This window comes from Liolophura sinensis, chromosome 8, assembly GCF_032854445.1.
Source record: "Liolophura sinensis isolate JHLJ2023 chromosome 8, CUHK_Ljap_v2, whole genome shotgun sequence".
Lineage (NCBI taxonomy): Eukaryota > Metazoa > Mollusca > Polyplacophora > Chitonida > Chitonidae > Liolophura > Liolophura sinensis.
The window spans coordinates 640,632-655,468 of NC_088302.1; the positions used below are offsets into that span (position 1 = coordinate 640,632).

General features: G+C 39.9%; 1 protein-coding gene across 1 annotated transcript in view; it reads left to right on the forward strand.

Annotated features, from left to right (window-relative positions):
• The window catches only part of LOC135472342 (myosin-10-like), a 51,586-nt gene that overhangs the window by 6,517 nt on the left and 30,232 nt on the right, over positions 1-14,837 (forward strand). The window contains exons 4-14 of the mRNA XM_064751806.1: positions 2,901-2,963; positions 3,304-3,360; positions 4,673-4,872; positions 6,541-6,672; positions 6,990-7,082; positions 8,146-8,206; positions 8,636-8,730; positions 10,210-10,554; positions 12,271-12,435; positions 12,839-12,969; positions 13,758-13,932. Of these exons, the coding sequence (XP_064607876.1) occupies positions 2,901-2,963; positions 3,304-3,360; positions 4,673-4,872; positions 6,541-6,672; positions 6,990-7,082; positions 8,146-8,206; positions 8,636-8,730; positions 10,210-10,554; positions 12,271-12,435; positions 12,839-12,969; positions 13,758-13,932 (1,517 nt within the window). The remainder of the gene's footprint in view (positions 1-2,900; positions 2,964-3,303; positions 3,361-4,672; positions 4,873-6,540; positions 6,673-6,989; positions 7,083-8,145; positions 8,207-8,635; positions 8,731-10,209; positions 10,555-12,270; positions 12,436-12,838; positions 12,970-13,757; positions 13,933-14,837) is intronic.

Here is a 14,837-nt window from a genome sequence, read left to right on the forward strand (position 1 = left end):
CTCTGTAAGCTGAAGGCTGTGTGATCTAATGTTCCTGTCTCTGTAAGCTGAAGGCTGTGTGATCTAATGTTCCTGTCTTTGTAAGCTGAAGGCTGTGTGATCTAATGTTCCTGTCTCTGTAAGCTGAAGGCTGTGTGATCTAATGTTCCTGTCTTTGTAAGCTGAAGGCTGTGTGATCTAATGTTCCTGACTTTGTAAGCTAAAGGCTGTGTGATCTAATGTACCTGTCTCTGTAAGCTGAAGGCTGTGTGATCTAATGTTCCTGTCTCTGTAAGCTGAAGGCTGTGTGATCTAATGTTCGTGTCTCTGTAAGCTGAAGGCTGTGTGATCTAATGTTCCTGTCTCTGTAAGCTAAAGGCTGTGTGATCTAATGTTCCTGTCTCTGTAAGCTGAAGGCTGTGTGATCTAATGTTCCTGTCTCTGTAAGCTGAAGGCTGTGTGATCTAATGTTCCTGTCTCTGTAAGCTGAAGGCTGTGTGATCTAATGTTCCTGTCTCTGTAAGCTGAAGGCTGTGTGATCTAATGTTCCTGTCTTTGTAAGCTGAAGGCTGTGTGATCTAATGTTCCTGTCTCTGTAAGCTAAAGGCTGTGTGATCTAATGTTCCTGTCTCTGTAAGCTGAAGGCTGTGTGATCTAATGTTCCTGTCTCTGTAAGCTGAAGGCTGTGTGATCTAATGTTCCTGTCTCTGTAAGCTGAAGGCTGTGTGATCTAATGTTCCTGTCTCTGTAAGCTGAAGGCTGTGTGATCTAATGTTCCTGTCTTTGTAAGCTAAAGGCTGTGTGATCTAATGTTCCTGTCTCTGTAAGCTGAAGGCTGTGTGATCTAATGTACCTGTCTTTGTAAGCTGAAGGCTGTGTGATCTAATGTTCCTGCCTTTGTAAGCTAAAGGCTGTGTGATCTAATGTTCCTGTCTCTGTAAGCTGAAGGCTGTGTGATCTAATGTTCCTGTCTCTGTAAGCTGAAGGCTGTGTGATCTAATGTTCCTGTCTCTGTAAGCTGAAGGCTGTATGATCTAATGTTCCTGTCTCTGTAAGCTGAAGGCTGTGTGATCTAATGTACCTGTCTTTGTAAGCTAAAGGCTGTGTGATCTAATGTTCCTGTCTCTGTAAGCTGAAGGCTGTGTGATCTAATGTTCCTGTCTCTGTCTCTGTCTCTGTCTCTGTAAGGAACATCTCCTGTCTTTTTATGGTAAAGGCTTTATAATCTAATGTTCTTGTCTCTGTAAGCTGAAGGCTGTATGATCCAATGTACCTGTCTTTGTAAGCTAAAGGCTGTGTGATCTAATGTTCCTGTCTCTGTAAGCTGAAGGCTGTATGATCTAATGTTCCTGTCTCTGTAAGCTGAAGGCTGTGTGATCTAATGTTCCTGTCTTTGTATGGTAAAGGCTTTATAATCTAATGTTCTTGTCTCTGTAAGCTGAAGGCTGTATGATCCAATGTACCTGTCTTTGTAAGCTAAAGGCTGTGTGATCTAATGTACCTGTCTTTGTAAGCTGAAGGCTGTGTGATCTAATGTTCCTGTCTCTGTAAGCTGAAGGCTGTGTGATCTAATGTTCCTGTCTCTGTAAGCTGAAGGCTGTGTGATCTAATGTTCCTGTCTCTGTAAGCTGAAGTCTGTGTGATCTAATGTACCTGTCTTTGTAAGCTAAAGGCTGTGTGATCTAATGTTTCTGTCTCTGTAAGCTGAAGGCTGTGTGATCTAATGTTCCTGTCTCTGTAAGCTGAAGGCTGTGTGATCTAATGTACCTGTCTTTGTAAGCTAAAGGCTGTGTGATCTAATGTTCCTGTCTCTGTAAGCTGAAGGCTGTGTGATCTAATGTTCCTGTCTCTGTAAGCTGAAGGCTGTGTGATCTAATGTACCTGTCTTTGTAAGCTAAAGGCTGTGTGATCTAATGTTCCTGTCTCTGTAAGCTGAAGGCTGTGTGATCTAATGTTCCTGTCTCTGTAAGCTGAAGACTGTGTGATCTAATGTACCTGTCTTTGTAAGCTAAAGGCTGTGTGATCTAATGTTCCTGTCTCTGTAAGCTGAAGGCTGTATGATCTAATGTTCCTGTCTTTTTATGGTAAAGGCTTTATAATCTAATGTTCTTGTCTCTGTAAGCTGAAGGCTGTATGATCTAATGTACCTGTCTTTGTAAGCTAAAGGCTGTGTGATCTAATGTACCTGTCTTTGTAAGCTGAAGGCTGTGTGATCTAATGTTCCTGTCTCTGTAAGCTGAAGGCTGTGTGATCTAATGTTCCTGTCTTTGTATGGTAAAGGCTTTATAATCTAATGTTCTTGTCTCTGTAAGCTGAAGGCTGTATGATCTAATGTACCTGTCTTTGTAAGCTAAAGGCTGTGTGATCTAATGTACCTGTCTTTGTAAGCTGAAGGCTGTGTGATCTAATGTTCCTGTCTCTGTAAGCTGAAGGCTGTGTGATCTAATGTTCGTGTCTCTGTAAGCTGAAGGCTGTGTGATCTAATGTTCCTGTCTCTGTAAGCTGAAGGCTGTGTGATCTAATGTACCTGTCTTTGTAAGCTAAAGGCTGTGTGATCTAATGTTTCTGTCTCTGTAAGCTGAAGGCTGTGTGATCTAATGTTCCTGTCTCTGTAAGCTGAAGGCTGTGTGATCTAATGTACCTGTCTTTGTAAGCTAAAGGCTGTGTGATCTAATGTACCTGTCTTTGTAAGCTAAAGGCTGTGTGATCTAATGTTCCTGTCTCTGTAAGCTGAAGGCTGTGTGATCTAATGTACCTGTCTTTGTAAGCTAAAGGCTGTGTGATCTAATGTTCCTGTCTCTGTAAGCTGAAGGCTGTATAATATAATGTACTTGTGTTTGTAAGTTTAAGTCTGTGTGATCTAATGTTCCTGTCTTTGTAAGCTAAAGGCTGTGTGATCTAATGTTCCTGTCTTCTCACAGAGGCCTGGTCTGATGATAGTGGTTCACTGACAAGCAAAAGTTCCAAGAAAGGGAAGAAAGATGGTAAATATCTCAGTTCTTATACTCTCACTATGATACTTAAACTTTAAACGTGATTCTGTATGCCTGTGTCCTGATATCATATCAGTGCTAACGCAAGTTGTTAAGTGATAGTAAGGTGATAGCATGAACAATATTTAGTCTTTAACATCGTATGAATTATGTTTTCAGATTACATTTAAAGTTCAAATTTGTTGAGGATTAAAGGTAACAAATTTTTATTTAGTTTATATCCAAGGGTAACTGATTTTATCTTTAATGCTCAGTCTACTTTAATGAATTCATGCATGTTTAGTGATTCTGTTCACTTCTTTATCAGTTCAGTGAAACATTCTGTTTACAGGAAGTGTAATAAGTTTGAGCAAAGCTGATAAAAATGAAAGGAACTGTCAGGATGGAGGTAGGTGTATTGTGAAATACTCTGTCCTATCCTGCTGGATACAGAACAGTGTGTCTATGTGTATATTAAGATGTTAGTGCCATGATAACAGTAACTGCAGTGATAGCGGAATAATCAGCCTGTGTTGACAGTCCTGTGTGCAAGGCATGCCTGTAAGCATTAAGGAGCTCTAACAAAACTTACTGTACCCTCTCAATAATTACAGACACCCGCTAATTGTGGCAAACTGAAAGTAAGTGGGAAAATCACAGAAGTCTCCTGCAAAAGGTTGACAGCAAATGATATCGGCATGCCAACTGTCCCAGTTGGATCATGTCTGTGAAACCAGTCTTTCCAGACAGCTTATACATAGCAACACACGATGTCATTTTTAAGTTAACATGCTTGTTTGAGAAGTATAAAAACAAAAGCAATGACACAGGAACATTAACCTGGTGAAAATATCCCTTTGCCATTTCCCTACCCAAAACATGCTGACCATGCCGCTTTCCAGATTGGGTATTTAATAGTTGTATGGCATTATTTAACACCCCACCGCATCAGGCATTATGTCTGCAGGATTGTCCTGAATCTAGCGATGGCTTGTCTTTCCTCCCACTCATGTATGGTGCCCATATAAGATAGAAACATGGATGATTGTTGTTTGATCATTGACGTAATAATGCTGTATTAGTTGGCTTGGGAATATCGTAGTATAGGTGAGTAGCTATGTATACATATCATATGTACATCTCGCGCGTTTAATTGAGAGTTTAGATGAAAGTTTCTCCAGATTAGTTTCTAGTGTGCGCTTGTAGTCTTTTACTGTCCCCTTATTTACACAACGATGTTTACAATAAACTTAAATTCTTTGTAAATTGTAGGTGCTACTAATTAGTTAATATGAATGACTAATAGGTAACCTTCAAATTTCGAGGATCGCATGTTTTTACAACAGGTCCCATATATCCAACATAGGATTCTATTGGCCTTCGCTCAGTTAAACACAGCTATTCAATGCATACATGTGTTGCAAAATCAAAAAATTTCAGAAATGCCCATCTCTCTGCAATTTTGCAGTATGCATTGCAGTTTACATACGTCTAACAGTGTGTGCAGAGTCTAAATGGCATTGGAAAACAGATGTTCAGTGGTACAAAGAGTTAATCTTGTCCAAACCGAGCAGAGTGTCTATCCTCGTCTTGCCAAACTGCTGAGGCTCGCTGACGTATGATAAGGTGTGAACTACTTTTGCTGATTGACCAACAGTAATCCCCTACCACGCTTAGATAAAGTAGCAGTGTTGCTGATTTGCTACAATTTTGTTTTGCAGACACCATAAGTACATTATCTGACCAGTCTGTGGTGAAGAGATCATCTGGAGAAGCGGAGCAGCATGCCTATGTCCCCTATGTTTATGCTCGGAACTGTGTAGCACGCATCACCAATGATATGACAAATATGAAGGCTAACCATGTGAAGATAGTGCGGGAAATAGAGACAAACTATCACCTGATAGAGGACGAAACTCAGGTAAATATGTGAGGATTGTACTGGAAATAGACACTAACAGTCACCTGATAGGGGAAGAAACTCAGGTAAACATGTGACGATAGTGATTAAGGGAAGCAGAGACAAACTATCACCTGATAGAGGATGAAACTCAGGTAAATATGTGACGATAGTGATTAAGGGAAGCAGAGACAAACTGTCACCTGGTAGAGGAGGAAACTCAGGTAAACATGTGACGATAGTGATTAAGGGAAGCAGAGACAAACTGTCACCTGGTAGAGGAGGAAACTCAGGTAAACATGTGACGATAGTGATTAAGGGAAGCAGAGACATATTGTCACCTGACAGAGGAGGAAACTCATGTAAACATGTGACGATAGTGATTAAGGGAAGCAGAGACATATTGTCACCTGACAGAGGAGGAAACTCATGTAAACATGTGAGGATTGTACAGGAAATAGACACTAACAGCCACCTGATAGGGGAAGGAACTCAGGTAAACATGTGAGGATTGTACAGGAAATAGACACTAATAATCACCTGATAGAGGATGAAACTCAGGTAAACATGTGACGATAGTGATTAAGAAAAAAAAATACTAAACAGATTTTTTAATGAATGGACATGAAAAGCTTACAAGATTTTTTGTCATACATCTGCATTTATGCTGCCTAGGATGTAGTTGTAAATGTTGAAATAAAACCTTCATACTGAATGTGGTGTGAGAAGGGAGGTAATCAAGTGGATGCCTGTTCATATGGTCATAGTTTGCAGTGAAAGCACACATGAACAGTACCCATTGTTTATGTGATGTCATCATTATTCATTGTTGTTTTTATTGGTTGATTTTCATTTATACTGAACATCTGCGTGTAGTATGTCATCAAAGCTTCCTCTTATACATGTAACAGTTTGTACTTTAGTGTTAAAATGATCAAGAATGAAATGTATGTTTGAATTCTCAAATATACATAAAAAACTAAGATATACATACATTGTATTTTATTTCTGTAGACCTATTTAAATTTGCATAATATTATCTCTTATATAGAATTAATTGGCTTTGCCTTTGATAAACCATCTCAAAAGGTATGGTTTGTGCATAATACATGCTTATTTCTATGATATCTGTTACCCTATAATCCCAGTGCTGAAGTGATCTGTCAGATGTCTGTCTGTTACCCTATAGTCCCAGTGCTGGAGTGGTCTGTCAGATGTCCCTCTGTTACCCTATAATCCCAGTGCTGGAATGGTCTGTCAGATGTCCATCTGTTAACCTATAGTCCCAGTGTTGGAGTGTTCTGTCAGATGTCCGTCTGTTAACCTATAATCCCAGTGTTGGAGTGGTCTGTCAGATGTCCATCTGTTAACCTATAATCCCAGTGCTGAAGTGTTCTGTCAGATGTCCATCTGTTAACCTATAGTCCCAGTGTTGGAGTGTTCTGTCAGATGTCCGTCTGTTAACCTATAATCCCAGTGTTGGAGTGGTCTGTCAGATGTCCGTCTGTTAACCTATTATCCCAGTGTTGGAGTGGTCTGTCAGATGTCCCTCTGTTACCCTATAGTCCCAGTGCTGGAATGGTCTGTCAGATGTCCATCTGTTAACCTATAATCCCAGTGTTGGAGTGGTCTGTCAGATGTTCACCGGTTAACCTATAATTCAAGTGCTGGGATGTTCTCTGTTGACAGAGTCAGTTCAACACCTTCATCCTTCTGCTGAGAACAGAGTACACAGGTAAAGTGAACACCTTTAGACAGGTGATAGAGGCGCACAGACTGGAGCTCCAGCAGAAGGAGGACTACTGGAATCAGACTCTCAAAGTAAGCTCAAAGTATTTATGTATTTGCCCTGAATTTTCACCTGAAGAGAGCATGGTTAACTGGAAGTGAAGATCTGAGAATGTTAATTTTGGTGGTGAAACATTTTTCCAGTATTGTCATCCTGCCTACCAAAATCTTACCTTAAAAACAGATAGTAATGTGAATATAAATCTCAAAATGAGCAGCGGAGTCCTGAATCCTTTGAGGTATTTACAATATGGTGACAGTAGTTCATATATAACCATGTTCGATTTAAGTAAGTTGTAGTAGCTGTTTTGTGAAGTGTTCAGTTTTATTATGTGTCATTTTTTCCACAGAGCTTGTCAGACAGGAACAGAGAACTGCTGAGTGACAAAAAAGCCCTCCTCATCAAAAACAAGTTGGAGGTTGAGAAATTGGAGAAGGAAAAGGTAAACAAAAGTCTGTCTCCCTGGTGTCACCAAATTTTCCATGCCTCACATGCCACAAATGCTTGTAATTCAGCTACTGTACAATCAGTTGTAAACCCTACAACTGGCATTACAATTAACTGCAACAAAAAAAGATACCCAACTTGCACAGAGGAATTACAACATGGTTGGAACATTCAGTCATGATCAGAGGGCGGGCCAAGCTTGAATCTGGGTGTCAGAATATACATTTGTATACCAGCTGTTGGGGGGCCTCCGTGACTCAGTTGGTTAGTGCTATAAGGCAGCGTAATGTCCCAGGAGCCTCTCAACAATGCAGTGGCTGTGAGTTCTAGTCCAGGCCGTGCCAGCTTCCTCTACAGCCATTCGTGGGAAGGTCTGCAAGCAACCTGCGGATGATTGTGTGTCTCTCCCTGGCTCTGCTCGGTTTCATTCCACCATAATGCTGGCCACAATGGTATAAGTGGAATATTCTTGAGTATGACGTAAATCACAAATCAATAAATAAATAAATATCCCAGCTGTTAACCAAAATGGACGTTACAGGTCCAATTGCAAGGTGAATTTCCGAAGCAACATTCGGCACTCATAAACCTTCTCTACATCAGTTTCAGCTGTTAACAACAACAACAACATTATTTGTAGAAAATTACTTTGCGCAGGGAATTCATTGGAAATCTGATTTGAAAATTACTCACCAGCAGTCATTGGAAGGCAAATATTTGAACCTAAAATTGTGAATAATTACAGCTGATTGTCATGATTCAAAATTCACCTCTTACAGGAGAGTGTTGATGGCTGCGTAAGAGCTATGATAACAATCTAAGTGATTGATACCATGATCTAGGCCTGCACACATGACACACCAGAATGTTATTTTCAGGCATCTAGCTCAGAATTTTGTTTGTTTGTTTTGTAAATTAGTAAGATCATATTAAAAACTGTTTTTCTATATCTACAATTATTTTGACACTCGATTTGTATAATTACGCCGCATTTCATCTTGATTTCTTAACAGCGGAATTTATGCAATGTGTACTTATATAGTGTATTTTCCTTACAGGAAAGTACCATTCAGGCATTATCTCTGAAACTGGAACAAGCTCAGAATGCAACAACAACGTGTAAGTGTTTTGTTATACATGTGCTCTGATATTACATTTGACCGCTTGCATGTATTACCTTCAGTGGTTTTAGAACAGGTGCTGGTCAATACTCAGTATGTATTGGACATCTACCTAGTATATATGATAAAATGTGTACTGGAATACAGATACAAATAGGTGAGGCTTTGTCAGACTGTTTTATATGATGTAAAATCCACGACAACATAAGAGTGTCATATACGGCTAATGGCAGGCGCATTAAGGCATTCTGAGATGATGTAACATCACAAGTACTAGACTCGAGCAACACTTTTTTGTCCTATTTTCCTCCAGATTTATGTACATCAACATCAAGCTATCTAGATTGTCTCAGTATTTGCCATGAACAAGTTCTGTGATAATTGTCTGTGTAAGTGTGAGCTTGAAAGGTTTCTCTTTGTGCTAAAGTGGAGAAAGAAAAAAGTGAGCAGCTGGAGAAGTCGCGCCTGGAGCAGGATAATGAACACCTGGCAGTGATCAAGAGGCTGGAGGAAGAGAAACTGGTGAGTAGGATTTCATACAACTGTTGTGAACTGTGTACAAGAGAGAACTGTTCAGACTGGAGGAGGAGAAACTGGTGAGTAGGATTTCATACAACTATTTTTGAACTGTGTACAAGAGAAAAACTGTTCAGACTGGAGGAAGAGAAACTGGTGAGTAGGATTTCATACAACTATTGTGAACTGTGTACAAGAGAGAACTGTTCAGACTGGAGGAAGAGAAACTGGTGAGTAGGATTTCATACAACTATTGTGAACTGTGTACAAGAGAGAACTGTTCAGACTGGAGAAAGAGAAACTAGTGAGTAGGATTTCATACAACTATTGTGAACTGTGTACAAGAGAGAACTGTTCAGACTGGAGGAAGAGAAACTGGTAAGCAGGATTTCATACAACTGTTGTGGACTGTGTACAAGAGAGAACTGTTCAGACTGGAGGAAGAGAAACTGGTGAGTAGGATTCCATACAACTATTGCGAACTGTGTACATGAGAGAACTGTTCAGACTGGAGGAAGAGAAACTGGTGAGTAGGATTTCATACAACTATTGTTAACTCTGTACAAGAGAGAACTGTTCAGACTGGAGGAAGAGAAACTGGTGAGTAGGATTTCATACAACTATTGTTAACTCTGTACAAGAGAGAACTGTTCAGACTGGAGAAAGAGAAACTGGTGAGTAGGATTTCATACAACTATTGTGAACTGTGTACAAGAGAAAAACTGTTCAGACTGGAGGAAGAGAAACTGGTGAGTAGGATTTCATACAACTATTGTGAACTGTGTACAAGAGAAAAACTGTTCAGACTGGAGGAAGAGAAACTGGTGAGTAGGATTTCATACAACTATTGTGAACTGTGTACAAGAGAAAAACTGTTCAGACTGGAGGAAAAGAAGCTGGTGAGTAGGATTCCATACAACTATTGTGAACTGTGTACACGAGAGAACTGTTCAGACTGGAGGAAGAGAAACTGGTGAGTAGGATTTCATACAACTATTGTGAACTGTGTACAAGAGAAAAACTGTTCAGACTGGAGGAAGAGAAGCTGCTGAGTTAAAATTCCATACAACTATTGTGAACTGTGTACAAGAGAAAAACTGTTCAGACTGGAGGAAGAGAAACTGGTAAGCAGGATTTCATACAACTATTGTGAACTGTGTACAAGAGAAAAACTGTTCAGACTGGAGGAAGAGAAACTGGTAAGCGGGATTTCATACAACTATTGTGAACTTTGTACAGGAGAAAAACTGTTCAGACTGGAGGAAGAGAAACTGGTAAGCGGGATTTCAAACAACTATTGTGAACTGTGTACAAGAGAGAACTGTTCAGTGTTGACGTATTATTATTGACATATTATAAGTAAATGTTGATGAAGATTGCAACATGCAAGTTTCGTCATAAGGAGGATAAAAATCGGGATATTCAACTGTTCTAAAACCAGATTTTCACATCTTCCTCATGTACAGTATAACTTGTGTGTTTTAGATTCTGACCGAGCAGCTGGAATCAGAAAAGTCAGAGATTAAAGCTCTGCAGCAGCAACTGAGCGAGAGAGGTACTGAAGCCAAGACAGATGGGTATACAACAGGGACCCATGTCATTCCCACTCACACCTCAACCACAAGGGAGGGAACTCTGGCAGTTGTCCCAGTGTCCGATGCTGAGAAAGGCCAGGTTTCGGAGGAAAGACAAAAGATGGCTCACGAAAGGAAGAAAATGGAAGAGGAAAGAGCAAAGATGGCTGCAGAGAGAGATTCCTTCCTCAGTAAACAGGAACAGTTTGGTGGTGACCTTGAGGCGATGCAGGCAGAGTTGACAGATACCAAAAAGGTGGGTGTTTTTGAAGAGACAGCTTCAGGCTTATACCTTGATCCACCTTTAAAAGAAGTCTCCATTCACCATAAATTTGATCTCAAGAATGAACCTGACCTCAGACATGAAATTGACCTAACCTCATATATGAACCTGCTAGCAAGTGTGAATCTGACCTCAAAGATGAACCTGGTGTCAAACATGAACCTGACCCCAAGGATGAACCTGATGTCAAAGACGAACCTGACCTCAAGTGTTAACGTGGTAGGAAACTTGCCTCAAACATGAACCTCACCTCAAACATGATCGTCACCTCAAACATAAACCTGACTTCAAATTTGAACCTGACATCAAGTATGAATCTGGCCTCAAAAATGAGCCTGACCTCAAGCATGAAACTGACATAAACCTAACCTCAAACATAAACCTGACTTCAGATATGAAATTGACATTAAGTGTGAATCTGACTTCAAGCATGAACCTCACATCAGTCATGAACCTCACCTCAGTCATGAACTTCACCTTAATCATGAACCTTACTGCAAACATGAACCTTACCTGAAGCATGAACCTGACCTCAATCCTGAACCTTACCTCAAATTTGAACCTGACCTCAATCATGAAACATGAACCTGACCTCGATCATGAACCTTACCTCAAACATGAACCTGACCTCAAACATGAACTTGACATGAACTTTCCTTAAACATAAACCTGAACTCAGACATGAACTTGACCTCAAACAGGAATTTATCATGAACCTAACCTCAGGCGTGAGTCTGACCTCATCCATCAGAAACCCAAAAATGACCTAAAATATCATCCGCAATAGTGTGGTTTTGTCACAAAATATCATTTTTGGTGCTGAAACTTACAATTTTCTAGTAGAATATCTTTTCATGTTCCAAGCATACCTCCAAACACCATTCTAAAATCAACTCTCAGAACTCTGAGAATCAGGAAAAATGGGCAAGTTAGTCATGGACGAAATTCGTGGTCATTTAGGGTATTGCTTTAATATTGACTTTGATGTTTGATCAGATCAGCATACATATTTTTCATGCAGATTATATTATGATATCTTTATTTATCAAAGTTAGACCGGACAATTTACAATGATACTGTTCTTCCCCAAGGCCTTCACTGAGAAAACAATATATATTAAAAAAATTCCAATCAGTCCTATCGAAAAATCCATCAGTATATGTAAAACAAGATTAAGTACCATGTACAATGCAATTTGAAAAGTGAGACCACATACATACAAATGCAACAACACAACCATTAGTGCTCTCCCCGCAACTGTCCCCGCAACTATCCTAACCAGAAGGAGAAGTAGGGTAGTGGGATATGGCCCCTTACCGACCCCTTCCTGCCCTTTTGCTGACTGGTTTCCTACACACAGGTAAAGGGAACAGACCAAGTGAGTGGGAGATGGCCTCTTTCCCATCCCCTGCTTGGTTTGAACGATGCACATGTGCGCAAGATTGTTACAGGGACCTAGCTGTATGAAAAGATTTTCAGTCATAACAATAATAATACATCTACAGTGTAAATATTTAAAAACAATTTTTTTTTTAAATCTACAATTTGGTTAATTTCCTCAGTGGGGAATTGTTTGTCTTGACTTTGACATTGTAAAATGTTACATTTTAAACAATTTAATAATAGTCTCCTTTGTTCATATTTAGAATGAAAGGATTGACTTCTTTTGTTTTTGTTGTCACTAACCAGGAATGTGCAGAATTACGAGCAAAGTACAATATTGTATCTGGACAAGCCAAAGATGTTGACCGTCTGACCGCTGCCTACAAGTTGTTAGAGGAACAGTACAGTGTTCTGGCCAGTGTGACCACTGCGGCCGCCCTCAGTAGTGGTGACGCACAGAAACAAACAAAGGTAACAACACACCCACACTCACACTCAGTTACATGTGTGGACCTGATGCTGGCTGCTGGCAATAAGTCCACCTTCATTTATTAAGCTTGGTTATCACTTTCAAACCATTTGGTTAATCACAGCTGGTGCAATATTGGTCAAATATTGTACAGAGTACAAAGTTAAATATACAATGGCAAACAAATGCAAAATTTGGTGCAAAAAATATGAAACTATGCTTTTTGTAATATAACCATTAAATCAATATCAATCATGACTTCTGTTTTGTAAGGTGACTTAATTTTATAATTGAATGAAAACTCACTTGCTCAGTGAGCTGATAGTACATTAGATTATCTCTTCAAACAGCTATATGTAAGGCATTTGATTGCTAGCATGTCCTAAATTGTGAATGGCTGTTTAGGAGAATATAAAGAAAACTGAGTCTGAAGTTGCCATGATGAAAGAGGCGAGGAGCAGTACAGATAAAGACATAGAGAAGTGGGAGAAGGAATTTGAAAAAGCAAACGGCAGATCCCCAACAGTAGCAGACAGGTTTGTTACTTACAGTTGTACATGCTAAGACAGGCTGTAAGTTTTAATACTAGACCATGTATAAAGACATAGAGAAGTGCGAGAAGGAATTTGAAAAAGCAGACAGCAGATCCCCCACACTAGCAGACAGATTTGTTATGTACATGCTAAGACAGGCTGTAAGTTTTAATACTAAATCATGTATAAAGACATAGAGAAGTGGGAGAAGGAATTTAAAAAAGCAGACAGCAGATCCCCCACACTAGCAGACAGGTTTGTGACTTACAGTTGTACATGCTAATACGATATGTTAGGTTTAGATCTTATGATCATGAATGGTGCAGCTTTCTTTTTTCAGTGGAATATTCAATAAATGTTTATAAATACATGGTGGGAGGTAAATCCCAGTACCATTTATAGCTGCATAGGCTTTTTGATGACAAGGTTATAATGCATGCATGTTGAAGAGAACTTGATTTGTTAACGTTTACCCTGTATTAATATGATTTCAGCTAAACTATTTAATACTGACCCTCACCGGGTTGCAGCCAGAATAACGTGCCAAATTTCTCACCTCTGAAACTTGGAAAAGAACATTTTTGATTCAGTTCCATGCTTTGTAAGGTGCCTGATATGGTATGAGGGATTCCTTGCAGCATTGCTCAGTTTTCTTAGTGGACAGAATATGAGGGACATTGTTTTTGTCAAATTCTATTCATCAAATTCAAATTCATCAAAAGTTTTGACAAATTCCTATTTGATGGAATGAATTAATGAAATTATTAATACGTTTTTACGACTGTAATTAGGAATGACTCAGTCAAGGAGATGTACACGTCCCGTGAAGAGGTGAACACCATGTTGGACTCCCTGGAGAGGAAAAAGGAAACCCTGCAGTCATTGCAGAGTGGTGAAGTGCCTACAGTGAAGCCAGTGCCTCAGGCAAGTTTGGCCACAGCAGAACCTGTCATCACGACTGTGGAGGTAAGAAATAGATGGAAATGTAACCTGAGTGTGGCACATTCTGGTTAAGGACTCTTGAAGTGCCCACGGTGAATGTCTGCACCACTGTGAGGATAGTTTGACTGGAAAGGATGTTTTTGTGTCATGTCTGCATCATTGTTAGTCAGGGTAGTTTGACTGGGAAGGAAATTTTTGTGTTCTGTCTGCACCATTTTGATGATAGTTTGACTGGAGAGGATATTTTGTGTCATGTCTGCACCATTGTTAGTAGGGTAGGGGAGGATATTTTTGTGTCCTGTCTGCACCATTACTTCATGCGTTGTTGTGTACACGTGGCAATAAAAAAATAGTAAAAAGATGTCACACACACATTACCATCGCCTAAGACAACAAGAACTCATAAATAGTTTGTGGTTGGTTTTCCATACTTTCTTGTCTTTCTCCCGTCAGGGTGTGTACAGGGCCTTTACATTCTGGAAATGCCAGAAAATTGATTTTTTCTTTTATTTATTTATTTGATTGGTGTTTTATGCCGTACTCAAGAATATTTCACTTATACAACGGCGACCAGCATTATGGTGGGATGAAACCGGGCACAGCCCGGGGGAAACCCATGACCATCCACAGGTTGCTGACAGACCTTCCCACGTACAGCCGGAGAGGAAGTCAGTATGCGCTGGGCATGAATTCACAGCGACCACATTGATGAGAGACTTCTGGGTCATTATGCTGCGCTAGTGCGCTAACCGGCTGAGCCACGGAGGCCCCTCCAGAAAATTGAATGTAACTTTTCCTGGCCTTAATAGGTCTGGAAATTTTTTTTGTACAAATCTATAGTGAGTGCAGAACTAAATTGAATCACTGGACTGAAATTCTGAGTATATGTGAAAGTTTACCTGATAAGGTCATTTTACTTGCAAACCCTG